This window comes from Chrysochloris asiatica, unplaced genomic scaffold, assembly GCF_000296735.1.
Source record: "Chrysochloris asiatica unplaced genomic scaffold, ChrAsi1.0 scaffold00006, whole genome shotgun sequence".
Taxonomy (NCBI): Eukaryota; Metazoa; Chordata; class Mammalia; order Afrosoricida; family Chrysochloridae; genus Chrysochloris; species Chrysochloris asiatica.
Genome location: NW_006408524.1, coordinates 9,304,981 through 9,331,443, shown reverse-complemented (window position 1 = coordinate 9,331,443; position 26,463 = coordinate 9,304,981). Strand labels below are relative to the sequence as shown.

The 26,463-nt window shown below is 39.0% G+C and overlaps 1 protein-coding gene across 2 annotated transcripts in view; it reads left to right on the top strand.

The window, feature by feature from the left end:
• POU6F2 (POU class 6 homeobox 2) overlaps positions 1 to 26,463 on the top strand; it is a 587,859-nt gene that overhangs the window by 487,118 nt on the left and 74,278 nt on the right. For both annotated transcript variants that reach the window (XM_006832118.1, XM_006832117.1), the window contains exon 5: positions 15,023 to 15,169. In XM_006832118.1, coding sequence (XP_006832181.1) covers positions 15,023 to 15,169 — 147 coding nt within the window. The remainder of the gene's footprint in view (positions 1 to 15,022; positions 15,170 to 26,463) is intronic.

Sequence of the window (26,463 nt, the reverse complement as noted above, 5' to 3'; positions counted from 1 at the left end):
TCTGAAAATATTCAGGTTAGCCTATATGGCTATGTGTTGAGGTACTAATAGAAAGCTACTTCACTTGTTGTTGCCAAGGAGTAACTGGTGGGTATGAATCACCAACCTTGAGGTTAGTAGTCCAGTGCTTATCTTACAGCATCACACCAGGAGTCCATACTTATAGTGTTATCAAAAAATCTAAAAATACATATTTACCACAATTTAAAAAACATAAAAACAAAATACAGTGATAAAATAATGAAAGAAATAGGATACACATTGATGAATTAAATGATGTTTTAGGATGTTATAGTGCCTCAGAATCATCATCACAAATCTCAGGTTCTCAGTCCTAGTCATTGTTGTTGTTGTTAAGTGCCATCTAGTCAGTACCGACTAATAGCGACCCTATGTACAACAGAATGAAACACTGCCTGGTCCTGAGCTAATCTCACAATTATTACCACGCTTGAGCCCATTGATGCTACCACTTTGCCAATCCATCTCGCTGGGGGTCTTCCTCTTTTGCTCTGACCCTCCACCTTAACAAACATGATATCTTTTTTCCAGTGACTGGTCCCTCTTGACAATATGTCCAAAGTATTAGAGACAAAGTTTGGCCATCCTGGCCTCCAAGGAGCACTCTTGCTGCACTTCTTCCAACACAGATCTGTTGGTTCTTTTGGCAGCCCATGGTGCTTTCAATGTTCTCCTCCAACATCATTAAAAAAAAAAAAAAAACAGTAATTCTTCTATGGTCTTGCTTATTCACTGTCCAGCTTTCACATCCATATGAGGTTATTGAAAATACCATGGCTTGGGTCAGGTACACCTTAGTCCTCAAGCTGACACCTTTGCTCTTCAACACTTTCAAAAGGTCTTGTGCAGCAGATTTGCTTAATGCGGTACGTCGTTTGATTTCTTGATGGCTGCTTCCATGAAGGTTCATAGTTGATCCAAGAAGAATGAAGTCCTTGACAACTTCAATCTTTTCTCCATTGATAAGAATGTTGTTTATTGGTCCAGTGGTGAGGATTTTTGTTTTCTTTACATTGAGATGCAATCCATACCAAAGGCTGTGCTCTTTGATCTTCATCAGTAAATATTTTAAGTCCTCTTCACTTTCAGCAAGCAAGGTTGTATCATCTGCACATTGCAGGTTGTTAATGAGTCTTCCTCCAATCCTGATGTCACGTTTTTCTTCATAAAACACAGCTTCTTGGATTATTTGCTTAGCATACAAGTTGAGTAAGTATGGTGAAAGAATACATCACTGGCGCACACCTTTCTTAATTTTAAATCATTCAGTGTTCCCATGTTCTGTTAGAACAACTGCCTCTTGGTCCATGTACAGATTCCTCATGAGCACAATTAAGTGTTCAGAATACTCATACTTCGTAATATTGTCCATAGCTTGTTGTGATCCACACAATTGAAAGCCTTTGCATAGTAAACATCTTTCTGATATTCTCTGCTTTCAGCCAAGATCCAGTTGACATCAGCAATGATATGCATTGTTCCATGTCCTCTTCTGCATCCAGCTTGAACCTCTGGAAGTTCTCTGTCAATGTTGTTAGGTGCCATCAAATCAGTACCTACTCATAGCGACCCTATATACAACAGAACAAAACACTGCCCGGTCTTGAGCCTTTCTCACAAGCATTGCTGTATTTGTGTACATCATTGCTGCCACTGTGCCAATCCATCTGGTTGCGGGGGCGGGGGGAGGGGGGGGTCTTCCTCTTTTTCTCCAATGCTCCATTCTACCAAACATGATGTCCTTCTCCAGGGACTGGTCCATCCTGACAATATGTCTGAAGTATAAGAGGTGAAATCTAGACATCCTGGTTTCCAGGGAGCATTCTGGCTGTATATCTTCCAACACAGATTTGTTTGTTTTCTTGGCGGTCCATGGTACTGCACTCTTTGACAACTTCAATCTTTTCTTATAAACTTATATGGATGTTGTTTATTGGTCCAGTGGTGAAGACTTTTGTTTTCTTTACATTGAGGTGCAGCCCATATTGAATGCTATGGTCTTTGATCTTCATCACCAAGAATTTTAAGTCCTCTTCCCTTTCAATAAGCAAAATTGTATCATCTGCATATTCACAGGTTGTTAATGAATCTTCCTCCAATCCTGATGCCATGTTCTTCTTCACATAATCCACCTTCTCGGATTATTTGCTCAGCAAACAGATTGAATAAGAATGATGAAAGAATCCAACACCAGCACACACCTATCCTAATTTTAAACCATTTGGTGTTCCCTTTCTCTGTTTGAACAACTGCCTCTTGGTCCATGTAGAGGTTCCTCAAGAGCAAAATTAAATGTTCCGGAATACTCATTCTCCACAACATTGTCCATAGCTTGTCCTGATCCATACAATTGAAAGCCTTTTCATAGTCAATAAAGCACAGGTAAACATCATTGTGGTATTGTCTGCTTTCAGCCAAGATCCATCGGACATCAGCGGTGATAGATATCCCTTGTTCCACGTCCTCATCTGAATCCAGCTTGAATCTCTGGAAGTTCTCTGTCAATGTATGGTTGCAGCTGATTTTTAATTATCTTTAGCAAAATTTTGCTTGCATGGGATATTAATAATATTGTCTGATGATTTCTGCTTTCTGTTGGGTCACCTCTTTGGAATGGGCACAAATATGGATTTCTTCCAGTCAGTTGACTAGGTGGTTGTCTTCCAAATTTTTTGGCATCAGTTTGTTGAAATATTTCAATTTGTATTCCATCAATTCCCGGAGCCTTGTTCTATGTCAATGACTTCATTGCACCTTGGAATTCTTCCTTCAATACCATTGATTCTTGATAATATGCTACCTCTTGAAATGGTTGAACGTCAACTTTTTTTTTTTTTTGGTACAGTGAGTCTGTAAATTCCTTCCATTTTCTTCTGATGCTTTCTGCATCATTCAATATTTTGCCCATAGAATCCTTCAATATTTCAAGTCGAGGCTTGAATTTTTTTCTTCAGTTCCCTCAGCTTCAGGAATGCTGAGCATGTTCTTTCTTTTGGTTTTCTAACTCCAGATCTGTGCAAATTTCATTATAATGTTTCACTTTGTCCTCTTGAGTTGCCTTTTTTTTTTTTAAACTGCTCAGCAAAATAAAATTATGGTTTATTGTTGGACAACATTGTTTCACACATACATCAAAAAGGCCAAAAGAAATGAACAGCAACTTCATAGATAAAAGAAACCTTTTATTTTTGGCCTTTTTTCAACCTTCTCATAGAGACCCTATACAGAGTCGCTATGGGTCAGAATCAACTCGAAGGCACTTAACAACAACAACGTACAAACAAACTGCTTATAGTACAGCTAAGTATATACAAAAGTATAAAAAATTTCTGGAATGCTTGGAATAAGATTATAATTTCTTTTGTTGTTGTTTTTACTTTTTTTTTACAAGGTTTTTTTTCTCCTTTGAGATTATAATGAACATGGTCACGCCACAAGTCATGTCAGAATTAGGACGGAGAATGCTCCAAAGGCTGGTATGGTCATTCGAGATCATTAAAAATGGTTGACTCCTAACAAAATATACAAAAATGTAAAACTGTAAATAAAAGATACAAATTTTCATTTTTAAAGTACTCTTACGAAAAAAAGCAGGGCCTTGGAAATTCTGGTTCTTTTCTCTCCCCTGTTGCAAATTCACATTATAGTTTTGGTTGGGTGGTGGTGAATATGTTATCTGCGGGTGGCATTGCCCAAAGTGGGTGGGTGGGACTCTCTCTACTCGAAGGTGACCACGTATAGATTCCGAGACTGGAAGTGGCGGGTGAATAGGTCATGGCAGCCTTTTTAAAGTTTATCTTTTCCTTTTTTGCTGTCTAGTCATGCTAGTTCGTCAACATCCTAGTTGGTGTCAACATCGTCATCCTCATCATCTTTAGCTGCCTGTTTGCCCTTAGCTACCTTGGCCTCCTCATCGTCATCCCCAGCTTCTTCCTCACCATCGCCTTCTTCCTCGTCCTCCTTCTCCCCACCTTCTTTATCTTCCTCATCTACCTTCTATCTCCTGGTCCCATTAGCCAGTACATCTCTTCCATGCTCTCTTCTCTCCACAACCTCCTTCTTCTTCTTTAAATCCTTGGTGGTGATCTCAGCACTGGTGTACACAGCCATGTCTGATATGGTGGGGCATGCTGGTGATCCATATAAAGGATGATAATGAGAGCGTGAGTTTGGGGACTCTGGTGAGAGAGCTGCCGGAGTCTAAGGCGAAGGAGGAGGAGCACAGAGGAGGTGGCTGTGTCTAGACAGGAACCTGACCGGGAATAATGCAAACATGAGTTTTCAGAGCACTGAGATGCCTTTTGAAATTTTCTATTCAGCTCTGTTACCTCCTCATTTCTTCCATTTGCTTTAGCATCTCTACGCTGGAGAGCAAGTTTCAGAGTCTCTTCTGACACCCATTTTGGTCTTTTCTTTCTTTCTTGGCTTTCTTCCTATATGATGTTCTTGATGTCATCCCACAACTCTTCTGGTCTTCAGTCTTTAGTGATGAATGCATCAAATGTGTTCTTCAGATGATCTCTAAATTCTGGTGAGATATGTTTAAGGTCATATTTTAGTTCTAGTGGACTTGTTTTAATTTTCTTCATTTTCAGTCTGAACTTGCATATGAGCAATTGATGGTCTGTTCCACAATCTGCCACTGGCTTTCTTTTGGCTGATGTTATGGAGCTTTTCCACTGTGTCTTTCCACAGATGTAGTCAATTCGATTTCTGTGTATCCCATCTGGTGAGGTCTATGTGTATAGTCATCTTTTATGCTGTTTAAAATAGGTATTTGCAATGAAGAAGTCATTGGTCTTGCAAAATTCTATCATGTGATCTCCAACATCACTTCTATCACCAAGGCTATATTTTCCAACTATTGATCCTTCCTCTTGGTTTTCAACTTTTGCATTCCAATTGCCAATGATTTTCAACACATCTTGACTGAATATTTGATCCATTTCAGACTGAAGAAGTTGGTAGACTTCTTCAATTTCATCATTACTGGCTTTAGTAATTGGTGCATAAATTTGAATAATCATGGTATTAACTGGACTTCCGCGTAGGTATATGGATATCATCCTATCACAGACAGCGTTGTACTTCAAGACAAATCTTGCAATGTTCTTTCTGATGATGAATGTGATGCCATTACTCCTCAATTTGTCTTTCCCAGCATAGTAAATCCATGTGATTGTCAGATTAAAAATGGTCAATGCCAGTCCATTTTAGCTCACTAATACCTAAGAAATCGATGTTTATACATTTCATTTCATTTTTCATAACTTCCAATTTCCTAGCTTCATACTTTATGCATTCCATGGTCAGCCCCAGAGACATCTCAAAAACAAAAAACCAAACCCCTTGTCATCGAGTCCACTCCAACGCATAGCAACCATGCTGGAGGTTTATTCTCTCTTGGAGCAGCTGGTGAGTGATCTTGCAGTTGGCAGTCCAGTGTTTATTCTATAGAACGACCAGGGCTCCTTCAGAAATGTCTCATCAGTTGTTAATGGAGAGTCTGATTGGCAGAAAGTTGGATCAGCATCTAGCTCTTTGCCATCTCTGTAGGATAGTAGGCAGAGAGCAAGCAACAAAGCTTGGCTCAATTTTAAAGGTCCCAAAACTGATTTCTGTTATGAGGGTTTTATAACACAATAATAATCATAGGACCAAGGGGAAAACTCCAGTAGGATGAAACACACATCACGGACTTCACTGAGATGAATATGGCCAGCTTCCCAATATTTGTCTACGAGAATTTTCCTTGACCATTTAAGAGAAGGGTTGAGAGTAAAAAGTGCACATATACTGATTTTGTTTAAAGAGTCCCAAGAAACCAAAAGACACTTGTTTTACACATACACATACAGGAAAGGTCAAGGACCTAACTTACATAGTCTCTAAAAGCCCCATCTGCCCTCCTGTTTGTAGACAACTCCTGCTGAGCCCCTTTAGGCCTTAGATAAAGAGTGAAATGTGATGAATGCATTTATGAACATTTTCATTTAAAAACAGTACCTAAGTTCTAAATTAAAAAGTTAGTAGCAAAAAGAGTTGCACCAAAATCTGTACCCTATAAAATCCACATAGCTGATGAGGAGAATGAGGGAGCTATAGATCATGAACAATTATGTCCCAAAGAAACAACTGGAGTCTGCTACATTCATAAGGCCTCTTGGAGTAAGGCAATAATGCCATAGGTGCTTAGAGTAAATGCAGGAATATAATACCACTGCTAAATAGTCTTACCATGCTGCCATGTGTTTATAACAAAGATGATTTATAATGATAGAATAATGCAATCAGCAAGTTTCCACAAAAAGTATTGTAACTACTAATGTTCAGATCCAAGAAACCTAATCCCTTTCCAGGATGTGATTTCTTCAGTGAAAGAAAAGATGGGGTAAGATTTTGGGGAAAATAATTCTCTCTCATGTGGTGACTTTATGTTTTTAACTAAGAGAGTTGGGGAAACTTTGTGCAAAGTTTTCCTTCTTGTCACCATTTAACGTCCACGGTTAACAAGAAAAAGTGTAAAGTACTATAGAATTGGGAATATGGATTCATTTCTAATTATCAAATTATAAAATACAGAACCATATGGTTGCCACAGAGTTGATTCTAATTCATGACGACTCGATGTGTTACAGGGTAAACTGCTGTACAGGGTTTTCTTGGCTGCAATCTTTAGAGAAGTAGGTAGATAGGCCTTTGTTCTGTGATGCCCCTGACTGGGTTCCAACCATCAACTTTCAGGTTAGTAGTTGAGCACAAACTATACCACCCAGGGACATTATTATTAGATGTGCACCCAATACATTTCAAATAAATAATTGCAAATATTAAGAAGAATATATATATTTTTTTATCTTCTATCAAATCATCAACTATTAGGGAGATTCCTTAACCATATTTTGACACGAGACAGGAGTCTGCAATGCTTTTAAAAGGAGTCCTGATGATACAGTGGGTTTAGCAGCTGGCAGTTTAAACCCACCAGCCAATCTGTGAGAGAAAAATGAGACTATCTGTTCCTATAAAGAGCTAAAGTCTTGGAAACCTTAAGAAATAGTTTTACTCTGCTGTATATGGTCACTGTGTGCAATAAGCACGAGACTGCAAGCTTGACTTGAACCATATGGGTGGTTCAAACCCCCCAGATGCTCCTCAGAAACCCTATAGAGGATCCCTGTGAGTTGGAACTGACTCAATGGCACTTAACAACAAAATAATCTCGCTATGGAATCTTGGTGTGGCACTTGACTGCTAACCACAAGGTCAGTGGTTCAAATCCATCAATTGCTTCTTGGAAACTCTACACAAGGTTGCTATGAATTAGAAAAATGAGATGGCACTTAACAACAACAACAGCAAGTAACTATGAGTAAGAATCCACTCACTGGCTGTGGGCTCTGGTTTTTTGTTTTTTAAGTCACAAAACTCAGCTTCTAGTAATCATGTCAGCTCACTGATAACTTCCTTCTGCTTGCCCTTTTAATAAAGGACCTTTGTTCACATGATTTCCAAAATGAGAAGGCATTTATGGAAGTGAGCTCTAATTCCAATCAATTCACTCGACATTCTCAGACACACTCTGCACTGTGAGACTAGCAGCTAGCGTTTATTAGGAACTTCGTAGACACAGGATATTGCTCTGAAACTTTTACATGCATTATTTCATTTAATCATCAGAACTCTGTGAGTTAGTTATATTTTTACACCCATTTTGCATATGAAAAATTGAGGCTTAGATATATTAGCTTACTTAAAGTCACAGCTGGTAAGTCAGGAATCCGATTATTAACTATTTGACTATTTAAATGAATGAGGCGGGGTAGGGAGGAGGGTTACGATGTGAGATTTAGAGCCCTTCCTCACTGGCACAAAATGATATTTTTAATTCTACTAAATTAGTCTCTCAAATTCTAGGGGTGGGGCCAGAGGGAACACTCTTTAGAAATCAGATTTTCTGTTAGTAGGTGTTTAGAATATGTATTTATTCCAGAAATACAGCTTAATATATTCAAGCTTCAGCCTCCATAAAACATTGTTGTTGCTAGGTGCTGGTAAGTCAGTTCTAACTCAGAGCAATCCTGTGTACAACAGAAGGACACAGTGCCACTGTCTCCACTATTACCACATCATTATTATGTTTGAGCCCCTTGTTGCAGCCACTGTACCACTCTAGACTGAAGAGGGTCTTCCTCTTTCTTGTTGACCGTCCACTTTAACAAGCACAATGTCCTTCTCCAGGGATTAGTCCCTCCTGATGACACATCCACATGAGGCTCCCCATCCTCACTTCCAGGCAGCATTCTGGCTGTACTTCCTTCAAGACAGATATGTTCTTTCTCTAGCTACATCTGCTGCTGTATGCCAGATCATCGGTTCTGACTCATAATGATCCTGGATAGGGTTTCTGAGGCTGTAAATCTTTACAGGATCAGAAAGCCTCATCTTTCTCCTACAGAATGGCTGGTGGATTTGAACTACTGACCTTGTGACTAACAGCCCAATGCATAACCCCCTGGTATCTTCACTATTCTTCCCAACTCCATACTTCAAAGGCATTGATTCTTCTTCAACCCTCCTTACTCACTGTCCAGTTTTTGAATGGATATGAGGCATGCCTTAGTTGCCAAACTGACATCTTTTTGACACTTTAAATAAACCCGCTACAATAGATTTCTCCAATGCAATACGTGGATTGATTCTTTGACTGCTGCTTCCATGGGCTTAGACTATGGATTCAAGTAAAATGAAATCCTTGTCAATTTCAATATTTTCTGTGTTTACCATGTTGTTGCCTATTGATCCAACAGTGAGGATTTTCGTTTTCTTTAGGCAGAGTTGTAATCGATACTGAAGGTTGTAGTTTCTGATCTTCATCAGTAAGTGTTTCAAGTCTTCACTTTTAGCCATGGTGGCTGTGCCATCTGCATATCAAAGGTTGTTACTGACCCTTCCTTGCTTTTCTTCAAATCATCCAGTTTCTTGGATTATTTGCTCAGCATACAGACTGAATAAATTTGGTGGAAGGATACAACCCTAACACACAGGGTTTTCAATCTTGGAGTTTCCCACTGTGTTCAAAGGACTGCCTTGTGGTCTATCCACAGGTTTCATTTGAGCATAACTAAGTATTCTAGAATTTCCCATTCTTCCCAATGTTATTCCTGATGTGTTATGATTCACACAGTCTTTGCATAGTCCATAAAATACAGGTGTATATCTTTCTGGCATCAGCAATGATATCCTTCCTTCCACAGCTTCTTCTGAACTCAGCTTGAATTTCTCAGTTCCTTGTCGATGACTGCTGCACCTTTTTAAAAAATTGTCTTCAACAACATTTTACATGTATGTGATATTAATGATACTATTCAATAATTTCTGCATTGGATCGCCTTTCTGGGCACAGTAGGGTGAGCTCTTCCAGCATTGTATCATTTACTCAAATATCTCAATTCCTGAAGCCTTGTTTTTTGCCAGTGCGTTCAGTGTGGCTTGGACTTCTTCCTTCACTATCATCAATATTTGATAACATGGGACCTCCTGAAATGGTTGGACATTGATCAACCATTTTTGGGAAAGTGACTCGGTGTATTCTTACTATCTTATTTCGATGCTTCCTTCAACTTCCAATATTTTGCCCATAGAATCCCTAAATATTTCAAGGCTTGATTTTTTTTCTTCAGTTCCCTCAGCTTGAGAAATGCTGAGCATGATCTTCCCTTTGCATTTTCTAACTTCAGGCCTTTGTATATTTCATTATAATATTTGACTTTGTCTTCTAGAGCTGTCCTTTGAAATTTCCTATGCAGTTCTTTTACCTCCTCATTTCTTCCACTCGCTTTCTCATCTCTATGCTGGAGAGCAAGTTTCAGAGTCTCTTCTGACATCTATTTTAGGCTTTTTCTTCTTTCTTGTCTTCATAATGACCTTCTTTCTTCCTGTATGATGTTCTTGATGTCACCCTCAAACTTTTCTGGTCTTCAGTCATTAATGTCTAATTCATCAAATCTTTTCTTAAGATGATCTCTAAATTCAAGTGAGATAGGTTCAAGGCCATATTTTGGCTCTTGTGGACTTGTTTTAATTTTCTTCAGCTTCAGTCCGAACTTGCATATGAGCAGTTGATGGTTTGTTCCACAATCTGCCCCTGGTCTTGTTTTGGCTGATGATATGGAGCTTTTCCACCGTGTCTTTTGACAGATGTAGTCAATTTGATTATGTATTCCATCTGGTGAGGTCCATGTGTATAGTCATCTTTTATATTGTTTGAAGAGTGTATTTGCAATGAATAAATCATTGATCTTGCACAATTTTATCATGCAATCTCCAGTACCATTTCTATCACCAAGACCATATTTTTCAATTACTGATCCTTCCTCTTTGTTTCCAACCCTTGCATCCCAATCACCAGTAATTATCAATACATTTTTATTGCATGTTTAATGAATTTCAGACTGAAGAAGTTGGTAGAATTTTTCAATTTCATCATCACTAGCTTTAGTGGTTGGTGCATAAATTTGAATAATCATCGTTAATTGAACTTACTTTTAGGTGTATCACAGACGTTTTGTACTTCAAGAGTGATCTTGAAATGCTTTTTTTGATGATGAATGTGATGCCATTCCTCTTCAATTTGTCATTCCAGGCATAGTAAACCATGTGATTGTCAGATTCAAAATGACCAATACCAGTCCATTTCAATTCACTAATGCCTAGGATATCTATCCATGCCTATGCATTCCATTTCATTTTTGACAATTTCCAATTTTCCTAGACTCATACTTCATACATTCCATGATCTGGTTATTGATTGATGGATGTTTACAGCTGTTTCTCCTCATTTCGAGTTTTGCCCCATAAGCAAATGCAGGTCCCAAAGGACTTTACTCCATTTGTGTCATCACGGTCAACTCTACTTTGAGGAGGCAGTTCTTCCCCAGTCATATTTTGAGTGTCTTGCAACCTAAGGAGCTCATCTTCAGCATTATATCTGACAGTATTCTGGGGCTCTTCATCATGTTTCAATAGTCAATATTCTGGTGCTATATGACAGCATCCACTGCTATTCATAAGGTTTACAATGATAAAAATTAACAAGTTGTCCATCTATCCTTCCTAGCCTTTCTTTGTCTGGAAATTCAGCTGAGACCTGTTCACCACGGTGACCCTGGTGGTATAGCTTTCAGAATCACAGCAACACACAAGCCACCACGGTATGACAAACTGACAGAGGATTGGTAGATTCTGCTACTATTTATATGATTTTCACAGGTTCTTCTTCCTAGTATGCCTTAGTGTGAGAATTGCTGAACTCTGTCCACTGTGGGTGAACCTGCTCTTTTTTGGAACCCTGTGACATAACTTTCAGTATCACAGCCACACGCAGGCTGCTAGATTATGAAAACTGACAGGAATGAGTACAGCAGCCCACTGCAAATCCTTGCTTTAAAAGCGTGCACATTTAAAAATAAACCTGCACCCAAATTCAGCTCATTTGGGTGATCCCTTGCTGGGCACACTGGCAAGGAAAGATCTGAATGCAAGGAGCAGCTGATGAGCTTGAACCGCCCAACCTTGCAGTTCAAACAGCTTTGCAGTCTGGCGCATTAGCCGACAGCGCCACACCCGAACTCCCTGAAGGCTTATACTTGGCAGCAGATTTAAGTTCATCCTGGAACCTTCGCATGTTTATTATGTGCATATAATGTGTCTGTGCTCCCCACTGCCCAAATCTATCCAAGGTCTCCAATTGACAAGTGTTGCTAGGAACACTGCTAATATGACATGACTGGGGACAATAGTGAGTGCCGTGACCTACGGTGATGAGGAAAATACACATGGTTTCCCAGTCACACCCCTCCCCTCTCCCTGCCACATATCTTAATGCATATTCTTGTATCCCTGGCTTGGCAGTCATGAACAACTCCTATGGTCCACCTGAAATGCTATCACCTCTAAGATTGACTTCTATCTACTGTCTGCATACACCACACTCACATGGCTTTAGTTCCAGGAGCCAGCAATGCATCTCCCCAGAGCCTATATATGGCTTTCACTCAGACCTGCTAGGATGTGCATTAGAATGTAAGAGAGACATCCAAGTTGGTATTTGCTCCATTAAGAGGGAAAGGAAACAAAAAGAGGGACAAATTGGATTTCAACCTAGGATCAGGACACAAAACAAATACATATTTAAAATAAACAAAACTTGACCCATTCTCAGCCTCATAACACAAAGGCTCAGAAGCCCAGTTTTAAACACAAACTTTCATTGTGAGTTCATTGTGATAGTTTATCCTTTACACAATACCTGAGTTTACAGCACATATGTGGGACTCTAGCTGAGTGTCCTAAATCCACAATATTCTTAATCTATACGGTTGTACCCGAGAGCAATTCTATCATTTCCTAGATGAATTTTAGATGGGCCCGCCTCTAAAATATTCTAGAAATATCTTCTCTTTAAAGAATTTTTATTAAATAGGAACCACTGTCTTCTTCAGAGAGCATTTTGTATGCATTGATCTAAAAATGTTCACCCAAAACTTCTCAACTAAAGTATTTAACCCTAAAAATGAACTGTATGTAATTAATCTATCTTCGAGGACTAAGAACCTAATTTTAAGATCTCCCTAAAAATAAATAATTTCATTATGATTTTAATTTGCATTGTTATTGTTGTCAAGTGCCATTGAATCAGTTCCAATTCATAGTGACCCTGTCTACAGTTTTCTAGGAGTGTCTGGTGGGTTTAAACCACTGGCCTTATGGTTCATACTGTCTAGCGCATTATCCCGCAGTGCCACACCAGGAGTTTGTATAGCATTTAGGAAATGTAAGCATAAGAGTAAATACCTGCCCTGATAGTGGTGTACCAGTTGGTAGGATCTGTACTAATCATTAAGAAGCTTGGGTGCAGTGGTAAAAGCATTCAGCTACTAACCAAAAGGTTAGTGGTTCAAACCCAGCAGCCACTCCATGGATGGAAGACATGGCTATCTGGTTCCATGAAGATCCCAGCCTTGAACCGTGCCAGGGACAGTTCTACTCTGTCCTATAAGATTACTGTGAGTCAGAATTGACTTCACACAACAGTGTGTGGTACCAATCATTTGGGAAAAGTGATCCCCAAGTCATCTTCTAACTGTTGGAGTGGGGAAAACAGCACAATATGAACTCTTCTCACTTTAAGTGGTCAAGTTAAAATGACGTATACTTTTACTCACTTCATACACACTATAAAAATAGACTCTAGAAACTGAGATCAAGGCCAACCTGAGTTTTAAATCCTATGGTGGTAATCTGGGATAAGACCGGGTTTCTTTTTAGGTTGATGAATGAGAATTTTTTTCTCCTGAATTGTCTTTTAGGAGCGAGATAAAAGCAAAAGACACAGAAAATAATGAGCTTAAAATGAAATTTCACTTCTACAAAAATTTGCTAGGTCAATGGAATTACTATAGAATTAGTTATGTGAAATTTGGTTATAAAGTAATAATGAAACCAATAAGATAAGCACATCACATTAATAAAAAAAATATTAAATCCTCAACCTTTTGATGTTTCCTCTGACAATGAATACTTCCTTCCTCATCAGATGATATAAGGGCTAGGCAAATTTCCAAAGGAATTAAGTAATATAATATGTGCTGCGGAGAAGAAAGAAAAAGGGAGAGAGAAAAAGAGAGAGAAGAGACATGAAAGCAGAATGGAGAAAGTAAAGAAGAAAGCAACAAAGAGACATTTTTAGAAGAGCTTCAGGATGTGAATTAAAGTATGGCATTAATTTCTCCTTTCTCATCAAGTTTTAGTCTTTGCAGATTTCTGCAAAAATACTTGAATTTTATGGAAAATGCATTATTATGCACTACAATTGTTGTACTTGAGAGAAACTATATGGGGGGAAAAAATCATACCCTAGAATAAATACAAATGAAATTCATGTATCAAAACCAATACTGTGAAAATAGTTTAAATGTTTCTTGAATTTATATCTAGTCATTAACCTAAATGCAGATTTTAGTTCAAGCCACACTTCTGCCTCATGGTCAGAAGACCTGAAAACCTGTGGCGTGGAAAATTGTCAGGATAAAGAATACTGAATTGGTCTTCATGGAAAAGCAGATTTTGGCAGCCATAACTTTCTCCTGGAGCAGATTTTTCTACTCCTTTCTCTTCTCTCTCTCTCTCGTCAAATTTTCCTCCCCTTTTCACTCTTGTCCCAGAAAAAAGACCAAGGGAAGGCCAGAGAGGAACTGAAATTGCAAGTAGGTAACCTGGCCATTCACCAAAGGGCTCTTTTCCTTGACTTTACATCCCATGAAAGCCTTTAAGCCTGTGGTCAGGATGAGCCCTTCAAAAACTATTCCCAACCTTAAATTCATCCTCTGAGAGGGGAAACTGGAGATTTCATTTCTAATTTGGATTCCTATTTCCTTTGAAAAAGAAAGTGAAGCAATGTATCTGACTTATTTGATAACCCAAAAAGAAACTGCAATTCCCAAAGGGAACTGATAAAATTCATTCTCTGAAATCCTTAAAATCAATTTCACTCTTTCTGCCATCCCTATCCTGTTGTAATCCCATCCTTTGTCTGGTTACCTCAAGAATAGTAGACATTGGGACAAAAGTCAGCGACTTCTATAAAATCATCCCCCTACTTGAAAATCATCCCCCTACTTCTATAAAATCATCCCCCTATCCGTCTACCTCATCCCTTACAATCAGGTTCAGCTCGCTACCTCCTGGGATTAATCCTAAACCCAGGCTCAAAAAAGCAACCCAATATTGGTGAGGAATCATTTTCCTTCCAGTCTTGCTTCTATCCTTCCCTAGACCTCAAACTTGAGAGGGCATGTTCACCAGGCCTCCTATGGTAGGTTCCCTGCCCTTTGCATGAGCCAGTTAGGGAGAGATTGACCTCCCCTGGGTGGATGTTGTACCGCTGTTCATTGCCTGTGCCTCTTGGTCGTTTTCACCCTGATCTTTTCTCTCTTTGCAGCTGGTTAATAATCCACTAGCAAGTCAGGCTGCAGCGGCTGCAGCAGCAGCAGCCATGGGCTCCCTAGCCAGCTCACAGGCCTTTGGCAATGCCCTCTCCAGCCTTCAGGGGGTCACAGGTCAACTAGTTACTAATGCGCAAGGACAGGTGAGTGGGAGATGGAAACAAGAGTGAATTTTTATAGCAGATTGAACTTGGAAAGGAAATGAATTTCTTTTGCATGACAGTGATATGTAACTGCATCCATTTGAGGCAAATAAATAATGTTTACTAGCAATGTCAAGAACAGTAGATGGGCTGGGAGGTGTTTCTATATTTTAGAGGCAAGATTATTCTTTTTCCTTACCCTCGAATGTCAAAGTTTTATTTTGATTTTATTGCTATTTTTATTTTTACTTTTATTTTTCATAGGATGACCTTAATTGAAGAAGTCACCTTTCATTACTGGACATTCTATTTTTTAAATAGTTTAAAACATTTTTTTTTTTTTATTTTTGTTTTTTCTTTCTCCCCCACACACTTTTTTTTTTTTCAATTTGGGTAATGGGGAATATTGGTAAATTCCCTTCCCTGATTGCTCTAAGACTTCTATGCTCACCTTCATCAAGTCAATTTCTGAATGTATAGATAAAACTGGCAAAGGTAAAGGCAATGTTTGTATGAAACCTATTGTAGGTCATCTGCACCTCCCAGTCCCTTCCTTATTCTCAGGAGTGGTCAGTGTCTTGTTTGCTTCTACTTGTCCTGGCCAGTAAACACCCCTACCACATGAGCAGCGCTGGGCACCCGTTACACAGCTGGTATACCTCTGTAGTGGTCACCAGGCTCTAACGGAGCTTCACCATCCCAGGAAACCGCAAAGCAAAACAGTATTAAAGCTGCTAATGTCGGAGTACCCTCCTTTGAAGGCCAAAGAGTTCCGCTTTAGTGATTAGGGTGCTTGATTCTCAAATTGGGCTGTTTGCTATGATCAACCGAAAGGAAGGGGCACCTTGCATTCTCAAGATGCTTTTTCCTGCCGGAGTTATTTACCCAGCAGCATTTACGTCCTCCCTGTGAGCTCTGCTCTGTGGAGAAAGGGAATTGCCATGTTCTGAACCCTGTTTTTATTTTGCATAAACAGTAAACAAAGATGTGTTATAAAGCTAAACTGCCTCTATCTACGTCCTAGGGGAAAAAAAGCTGACCTTGTTCTATTTCCTGGGCGGGTGCAAGATTGTCCCGTCAGAACCCCGAGGGCTGAACGATGCAGCTTGTCAAAGACAGGCCCTGTGTAATGAATCATCTTATCACAAGCACACACCACACATATTAAAGGAGGGTTGTATGAACACTGTGCCCTCTGCAGTAACCTTTCAATGTCTGCTTGAACCCTTGTTCCAATCCCTTTTCATCAAAAGATCATTTTATGCAGCCCGGCTCTAAATGGAAGCTCTCAAAAGCCTATTAAGATTTCTGGAGGGATGGGGTTTTGGTGTGTGGGGAAAAGTTAGTTATAATATCTATAACTCATAGTCAGGTCAGGTTGGTCCAGAAAACTGCTTCCTAGACTTGTGCCCAAAAATATGAGACATAAAGCTGTGTTTTGCTTCACTCCCACCAGGCAATTGGCCCCTGAGATATACATTTTAAGAGTTGAGCAGAGAAACCGTATTCACTGATTGTTGTTTCCCTCGGGTTTTTTCTGTGTCAACGTCCAAATCCGATTCACCACTATGACCCACCACTGATGGAAAAAACCATTTTATTTGTTGTTGTGGTTGTTGTTGTGTGTTGTCAAGTGGGTTCTGACTCATAGAGACCCTGTGTGGCTTTCCAACAGCAGCTAGTGGGTTTGAACTACCAACCTTGTGGATAACAGACCAATGCTTAACGTACAGTGCCACACCAGGACAATATAGAATAAAGAAAGAACGATTAGGACTTTAGGCATCCCTCATAGAGAGATGGCTAAGCACTTGACTGCTAACCAAAAGGTTGGTGGTTCAAGCCTACCCAATCACTCCACAGGAAAAAGAGTTGGTGGTCTGCTCCAGTCAAATCGGCAGCCTAGAACTTTATGGGACAATTCTATTCTCACATGGGGGTCACTATGAGTCAAAATTGCCTTATGGACATAAAACAACATTAGAACTTTATTCTTCTAATGATACCATGACTAATCATTTTACCAGTTGTTGTTAATTGCTGTCAAGTCGGTTCTAACTCATAGTGACTCTGTATAGGCTTTAAATCTTCAAGGGAGTAGAAAGCTTCATCTTTCTCCCATGGAGCGGCTGGTGGGCTCAAACTGTGAACCTTATGATTCACAGTCCAGTGCTTATTACATGGAGTTACAAAATGACAAATCTATTTCCTTCTCAGGGGGATGAAGTACAACCTTTGCTTTGACCTTTACCAGTCACCAGTACTAGTGATAACTCTCCCAGTCATAAATACCCATAAGAAAATGAATTGCAAAGTAGTATGACTAGTACTGGGCATGTATTGAATAAGAATTGAATTAATTTTATTTCTTTTTAGTTTTAGAAATGGTGTTATGATAGTTTGTTATAGTGCAAACCTCCAAATGTGAGAAAACTTTGCATTTTCAGATAAATGATTAATGCCCACTTATGAAGTTATGTTTGAGAGTTTATTGTATAGCTTTCAGACACAGCTGCAATGACATGAAGTCCTCCTCCTAGAACCAGAAGAGCCGAAGAGTTACAGTACATTCCAGTTGATGAATTGGCTACATTCATGGAGCATAACGCTTTTTTCTTATCTTTGGAATGTAAACATAATCACCTTTTCAGAAAAAGGCATATGCCCTGCATCTGATGGCACAAAGATGCCTGTTTGAACTTTAAGAAGTGATGAGGAATGTCATAGGGTCAAATTACACCAAAAGAGAAAGGCAACAATTGTTTGTATGTTTGTATGTGTGTGTGTGTGTTCACGGGTGTATGTGCTCATGCCTCTCTTTTGCTTGAATTAATACAGTACGAAAACTAAGAATACATTGGAATCAGGTTAATACAATTAGCCTTACTCAAAATATTGGTTAGGATTACTACACTTAGCCCAGTTGACACAGCCCATTTTCAATTTCTTAAAAATCCCCATAGTGCTTTTGTAGAAAAGATAAAGTTAATTGATTCCAACTCATGGAAACCAACATGCATCAGAGTAGAAGTGTGCACCATAGGGTTTTCAATGGCTGATTTTTCAGAAATAGATAGCCAGGACTTTCTTCTGGGGTACCTCTGAGTAGACTCCAACCTTCCATTTTTCAGTTAGTAGCCAAACTGTTAACTCTTTGTATCCACAAAAGATACAAAGAGAAACTCAATATATTTAGAAAGTCTTTCATTGGAGCTCTTGACAACAACTATTTTTTAACATTTGAACATTCACGTTACGGAGACCCAAGGGTAATAATATTAAAATCTCTGCGTAAGTTTTAAAAGCATGTTTTACACCCATGATAATGGGGCCAGTTGAGGTCTATTGATAAGGCATCAATTGGGGGTTTTCTGTTATCAGAAATTCCCTGATCCTTCCTTCCTATCCACTGAGATTCTTTGGGCTCCCTGAAAATGAAGGGAGGATTGCCCAGTAGTCACAAACTGACTTTGAATTCAGACCTATCTGGGATTGAGTTTTGACTTCATATTTTTCTAATGTTAAAGCTGTTAGGCAGTGAGTTGGTCAGTCTAAACCAAAGCCCCATCCTTAAAGCACGAATGGAGTGCATGTGAGACGCTGGCCAGCACACAGAACGCAGCCGGAGTACAGACAGCCTGCTCAGGAACTCTGCTCTGAATCAAGGTCTGGGCAAGTGGTCCCAGGTTGGCCTCCTAAACTAGGCAGATGCCCTCCCCACACTCCTTCAAGCTCTGGGTCTTTGGCTCGCAACAGGAAAAAATTCCACCACCTGAGAGTTGCAACCTGACTGCCCTCTCTTGGAACCGGTCTATGTTTCTACTCAGTACATTTAAAGAGACTGGAAATCTGGATCTATTTAAGGATTTTTTTTTTTTTTTCTGTTCCTTTTTTTCCCAATCAGTGGTTATGAACAAATAAGGAAGGAAATCGTCAGGTATTTTTGTACCTTTTTGACTTTGTTCATTCATTTGCAGTTAATTCAAAGGACAAACCCTGTTCAATGTTGCATCAAAAATTAATTTTAATAGAGTTACTGCATTTAAAAAGTCATGAAGCACATATCTTACCCAGAGAGGTTAAAGTTTTTTTAAAGGTACATCATACTTAATGTCATTGAGGTGGGCAGTCACGTGTCACTGAGGTGACAAGTGTCCTACTTGCAATTATTAATCATGGAATTGGCAATGGATTCCTGGTGTGGCTCTGTGGGTTAATGTACTGGACTGCAAGGTTGGTTTCAACTACAAGGTTGGCAGTTCAAGCTCACCAGCCACTCCTTGGAAACCCTATACAACTTGCTAGGAGTCAGAAGCAACTCAATGGCACTTAACAACAATAACAACAATGGGGTTGCTGAGAACATACTAGTTCTCTTTATTTACAAGATCAGGAGCACGGCATGTATGGAAGGCAGGCAATGGAATGAGTACTCACTATTGTTTGAATACCAGGTCAAACAACTACTAACTCAATGACCTTGAGCAAAGTACTTAAACTCTCTGAACCTGAGTTTCACCAACTATAAAATAAGGCTAATAAAATCTAAACCCCTGGGTTGTAAAGTTTAAACGTGATGTTTTAAACGCCTATCTTGAAGCCAGACTTCACTGTTAAAATCTCAGTCAAAGCCTGCCATAATTATCAGCTGTAGCATTGTTTAGAGTTTTGTCTAGCGTTTTTTTTTTGGAAATTTACATTTGGTTTAGATATTCAGAGATATCAGAGAGATTCAGTCAGGTTGGTCCTTTCCAGCTGTAAGACCTTGGACTATTTACTTACTCAAGAAGTTCTGCCTCAACTTCTTCATCTGAAAACTATGGACAATAACAGAACTTAGTTATTGATTAGCTGAGTTAATGTGTAAAGTACTTAGAACTGGGTGAGGCATATAGTCATCACTCAATAAAAGCTCTGTGTTATTATCAATCAAGACAATATGTGTTATCAGTTCCTAACTGTGCACACAAGTTCATATGGAGGATCTTGAAGATATGTTAATATTAGCAAGAGGACATTACATTGTTGTAGTGAAATTATATCCTATCTTGGAAACTTCAGTAGCATGATCTGTGAGTGTTACTTGTATGTCTTAACACTCATTCATTCAGTGGAAATGTTCAGAAATTGGCAAATAGATTTACCATCGATTTGTTTAGCTATTGGTTTCCCTGCTGTCCTGGGCAATGTCTCCTTAGTGGCATTATTGCATAAAAGTAAAAGCAAATAAAGTTTTACTTTATCCTGAAGCTAAAAAAAAGCATTCAACATTTCAACTAAAGCTCAGAATACTTCCTGATTAATTAGTCCTCAACTACTGTGAAATGTTCTTAATTAGTGATGATGACACTTGGAGACCCTGTTTGGACTTTAAAGATCCAGTCAATATAAAAAACTAAACAAAAATCATCAGTAAACAAAAATGATAAAACCTCTCAGATGCATTTGTTGTGAGGTTAAATGTGATAACAGCTGAAAAATGCTTAGCATAGTGCCTGATATGTCTTAAGAATTTAATAAATTATAGCTGTTCTTTTTAGGATGATAAATGAGCAACTGACACAAAAATGGGTTGCTAAAGGAATTTGGCATATAATTTAAATAAAAAGATAATAATCCTTTAGAGTGAATCATGGCAAGATGAACGAAGATACAGTTATGATAAACACAAATCTCAGCCAAAGTACTAAAATGCAATGAAATTATTCACTTAATGTTTATTGAGTTCCTCTGGGAGTTTTATTAGGTCTACTTGGAAGAACTAACAAAGTCCTAGCTGCCCACATTTGTAAAACAATTTCAAACCCTGTGCAAGAGAGATGCTGTGTAACTCTGATAATGTGCTAAAGAAACAAGATGCATTAGAAACACCCAGCTGAAGCCTGTTGATCAAGAATTTAAGGAGCTTCATATAGACCCTTTTATGTCATTCTTAATAATTAAACACATTAAATGTATGTTATTGTTATGTGCCGTGGAGTCGGTTCTGACTCATAGAGACCCTGTACAGGGTTTCTGTAAATCTTTACAGGAGCAGAAAGCCTCATCTTTCTCCTACAGTACAGCTGGTAGTTTCGAACTGCTGACCCTGACAATAGCAGCCTGATTCCGTAACCACTATGCTACCAGAGCTTTTTTGTATACAAAGTTACAAATGACACCCACAATCCGAACCCATCCGTGTAACAGATACTAACCATTTTTTCCATACTACCTTTAGTTCTCTTGCTTGCTTTGAAAAGATTTAACACCCTCATCTTCCATCCCATATTACAGTTGATGATTCCTTTATGATTCCTTTTTATGTGAGTTTTGCATTTTTACTATAAAATATTGATTGGAAATTAGACTTCAAATTGATATGTACATATACTAATTTTTAAATATTTATATGTATGTATATATATATATATATATCACAGAGGCATTCACAGGGTACATTTTTAAGTGTATGTTTAAGTCAAATTTGTAGGTATATCAGAACAGGTGCATATAGTTCATATTTCCGTGGAAGAAAGAGCCCTAGTGGTGCAGTAGAATAAGCAATCGACAGCTCACTGCAAGATTGGCAGTTCAAACACACCAGGTGCTCCATGAGAGAAACATGGGGCTTTCTGTTCTTGTAAAGATTCACAGCCTCAAAAACCCTTTATAGGGTCGCTATAAGTCAGAATGGATACAAGGCAATGGGTGGATTAGTACAACATTAAGGAACCCTGGTGGCACAGTGGGCTAAGCATTTGGACTGCTAACCACAAGGTCTACGAATCAAACCCACCAGCTGCCCCAAGGGAGGAAGATGAAGCTTTCTGCTCCCGTAAAGATTGACGGTCTCTGAAACGCTAAGGAGCAGTTCTGCTCTGTCTTACAGGGTCACTGCGAGTCAGAATCGATACAATAGCAGGGGGTGGGTTAGTGCAAGATGAAGGAGCTCTGCTGGCATAGTGGGATAAGAATCAGGCTGCTAACCACAAGGTCTGACATTCAAATCCACCAGCCTCTCTAGGGAGAAAGTAAGGTTTTCTGCTCCCGTAAAGATTTATAGCCTCAGAAACCCTATACAGGGTCGTTATGGGTTGGAACCGACTTGACGGCACTTAACAACAACAAAAGGATAAGTATATTGTTGTTGTTGTTAAGTGCTATTGAGTCGGTTCCGACCCATAGCGACCCTGTATAAGATTTCCGAGAAGCAGCTGGTAAGCTTGAACTGCCGACCTTGTAGTTCAAACGACTTTGCAGTCTGGCGCATTAACCCACAGTACCAGATGTCCATAAATCAGATGTTCATAACGTAGGGGCTGCCTTGTTGTTGTTGTTAAGTGCCATCGAGTCAGTTCCGACCCATAGGGACCCTGGATAGGGTTTCCAAGGAGCGGCTGGTGAGCTTGAACTGCCAACCTTGAAGTTCAGACGGCTTTGCAGTCTGGCGCATTAACCCACAGCGTCACACCAGGGGCTGCCTAGGCAAGCATAAATAAGAACAAAAAATATTGAAAATCCAGACAGAGTTCATGTCTTTATATTTTCTTCCAAATATTAGGAATAGACCAATCTATTTAGGTCACATGTTTAACTCACCGATTTTGGCCATGTTTTATAAACCAAAATTAAAACAACCTAACCAAAGATTTTTATTTTTTTACTTGGCAATGTTATTATATGAACTTTTAAAAATGTACAAAAGTTACATATCAAATAAAATGTTTGAGACCGAATAATATTTTTTAAAATCAGATCTTTCTAGGGACAGGGAATTATGTGTTCACAGGGTTAGTAACATTATAAAAATTGTACCCTGGTTTCATCCAAGTTATAAGATAAACAATAACAATAAACAACCTCAATCTTTCCACTAAAATATCAAATTTCCCCTTTGAGCCCAGTTGAGAGCTTTATTTCCTCATTTCAGAAGAAGCAGTTACATAAAAGCAGTTACATTAAAGCACTGTTTCCCCTAAGTGTGCATTTGGAACAAATGAGCCCCTCAAGATGCCTCCCAAACAAGAGCTCCCTGGTCAAATGAGCAAAGGAGATGCTAAGTGGTCCTCTCCCACAGACTTGGATACTTAGGGTCCTACAGGAAAGCAATTCATATGATTCATAAATAAGAAGTTAGGCGAGTCCCAAGTTCACATAGGTTACACTCCAGAAAACCCTAGTTTTAACCCCAATTTTCCCAAACTTAAAGTCTCTGGGTAGCCCAAAGTTTGGTGCTAGCTTCTAATCTAAAGGTTAACAGATTGGAATTCATCCAGCAATGTGCAAGACAGGCCTAGCAACCTGCTTCCATAAACGTCATAAACGCTACAGAGCAGTTTTTCTTAGTTTCAGTTTTTTTTTTAGTAACATATAATTCACATCCTGTAGAATTCACCCTTTAAAATCTACGATTCAGTGGTTTTTAGTATATTCACAGAGTCATATATCCATCCCTAATATCCAGTTTTAAGACATTTTCATCATTACTACAGTTTCATGGGTTGTTTGTGTATGTGCTGTAGGTGAAAATGTAGGGAACAAATCCATTTTCCATTTGATACTTTATACATGAAGTGTGGCATGGCATTGGTTACACTGTGCCAGCAGTCTCCCCATTTGCTTCCTGGATTCCCCAACTTCTTTTCATCCAAATTTTCTACCGCTTCCTGCCTTTCTATCTTTGCATTTGGGCAAATGTCCTTTTGATCTAGCATAAACATCTCTGGTATTTGTTTTATGGGCCTGTCTATTGTTTGGATGAAAGGTGGTCTCCGAGAATGGCTTCAGTTCCAGGTCTGAAGGGCCATAGTCTCAAGGCTTCCTCCAGTCTCTGTCTGGTCTTTTTTGGTGTGAATTTGAATTTTTGTTCTGCATTTTTCTCATACTCTGTCTAGGACCTTCTGTTGTGATCTCAATTAAAGCAGTTCGGTACCATGGATTTCTTCCCATCTCCGGTGCAGGTTACGGTGCATGTGATCCATTTGGGTTCATTGTTCCCATCAGTCTGGTTTTCTTCACTCTCCTTTGCTCTGGATTGACACACATAAATAGTTGTATCTTAAATATGACTTAAAAATTTAGAAGCTGCTCTCAAACTTTTCAGACCTCAGAAACTACTCACCAAAGTAGGATGCAGAACGTTGTATTTACAAACTATGTTGTACCATTTGACGTAGATGTCTCTTGAGTTTATGGTCTCTCTCCTTCTGGTGTGGTGCTGTGGGTTAATGTGCTAGACTGCAAAATTGGTTTGAACCACAAGGTCAACAGTTCAAGCTCACCAGCCACTCCTCTGAAACCCTATACAGGGTCACTATGGGTCGGAACCCACACAACAGCACTTAACAACAACACCTTCAGGTCTAGGAACTTTGTGATAAAAGGTATTTGGTTATGTCTGAGTTTCCATGACTGTATCCCTTGTATACTCTATTATCTTATCTATATTAATAAACATAGCACCTATAATTATGTATGTAGACATACCCATAAAAAAACATGTATCTGCAGGTGAGTGTGCTCCCTAACACCTTCCCATGCCTCTTTAGTATACCTATATACCTATGTATCCATTCATAAATGTTTGTATAGTAATACTACTATGGAAGGATTGTTTACTTTTTCATAATTATCATTATTGTTGTTGGCAAATGACATCAAGTCAATTCCGACTCATAGCCACCTTGTATAGGGTTTCTGAGGAGCAACTTGTGGATTTGAACTGCTGACCTTGTGGTTCTCACACAGTTTAGTGTTGAGTCTATAACACCACACCAAGAATCTAGTCATTAACATAGTTGTTCTTTATTCTGACATTTCTTTCAGAGTCACCCTTTGTCTTGGTAATATTATGCTGACTTCCCCAATACTGTGTATTGTCTTTCCCTTTGCCATTATTAACATACCTTCAAACTAGTTAGTAGTTTTCCTCCCTCCCCTCCTGTAACTTAATAACCATCAAAGATTTTTTTTTTTCTGTGTCTAAACCTTTTATGTTTTGCTTTTTAAACATTTTGTTATGAACTGAATGTTGGTTCACAGAGCAGGTCGTCAATCTTACGTTCAACCAGGAATCTCAAAGATTTAAATCTCTTCAATGTAACTTCAGTTATTCCACTTCCTCCCTGTGATTCTTGTTTCTGTTCCATGGTCTTTCCTAACCCTTCGAAATTCTGTCTTTTGGTAAATGCTGACATTTTGATATTGAATTGTTGACCATTCCATGGTGTGCATACCTCACTAGTGCTGTTGTCCCTCTATATATCTATTTAAAGGAGCTCTGGTAACGTAGTGGTTACGAATCCGGCTGCGAATCTTAAGGTCAGTAGTTCGAAACTACCAGCAGCTCCGCGGGAGAAAGATGAGGCTTTCTACTACCGTAAGGATTTATACCCTCGGAAACCCTGTACAGGGTCGCTATGGGTCGGAACCGACTCGAAGGCAGTTAACAACAACAACAACAACTTGGCTGAAAATTGAGGCATGAAAATGAGTTCAGTTCTAGACCTGAAGGGTAACCAAGGGCCTTAGTCTTAGTCTTTCTGACTCCATCTAGCCTCTTTATGCTTTTGATTTTTGTTCCACATTTTCCAGAACCTTCTAATGTGATCCCTTTCAGAACAGTTGGTAATGGTAACTTATAACAGAAGTCCCATATACAATATTTGTTATTTTGTGATTGACTTATTTCACTCAGCATAATATCTTCCAAATTCATTCATGTTGTGAAGTGTTTCATAGATTCGTGAATTATTTTTATCACTGTGTAGTATTCAATTGTATGTATGTACAATTTGTTTAATCCATTCATCCACTAATACGCACTTAGATCATTCCCATATTTTTCATTGTGAATAATGTTGCAATGAACATGGTTGTGCATTTGTCTAATTGTGTCACAGCTATCATTTCTTTGTCGTTGCTGTTGATGCTAAGTGCTGTCATGGTCAGTTCTGACTCAGAACAACCCTGTATAGGGTTTCTGTGGAGCAGCTGGTGACTTTGAACTGCTGACCTTGCTGTTCAAATAGACCTAAGCACCACACATTTAGAATATATATATATGTATACATATGTACATGTATATATATGTGTGTATATATGTGTGTGTGTGTGTGTGTGTGTGTATATATTGTTGTTGTTAAATGCCATCAAGTTGGTTCCAACCCAAAGCAACCCTGAACAGGGTTTCCAAGGCTGTAAATCTTTACGAGAGCAGAACGTCTCATCTTTCTCCCGCAAAGCAGCTGGTAGTTTCGAACTGCTGACCTTAAGGTTCACAGCCCAATTCATAACCACTACGCTACCAGATA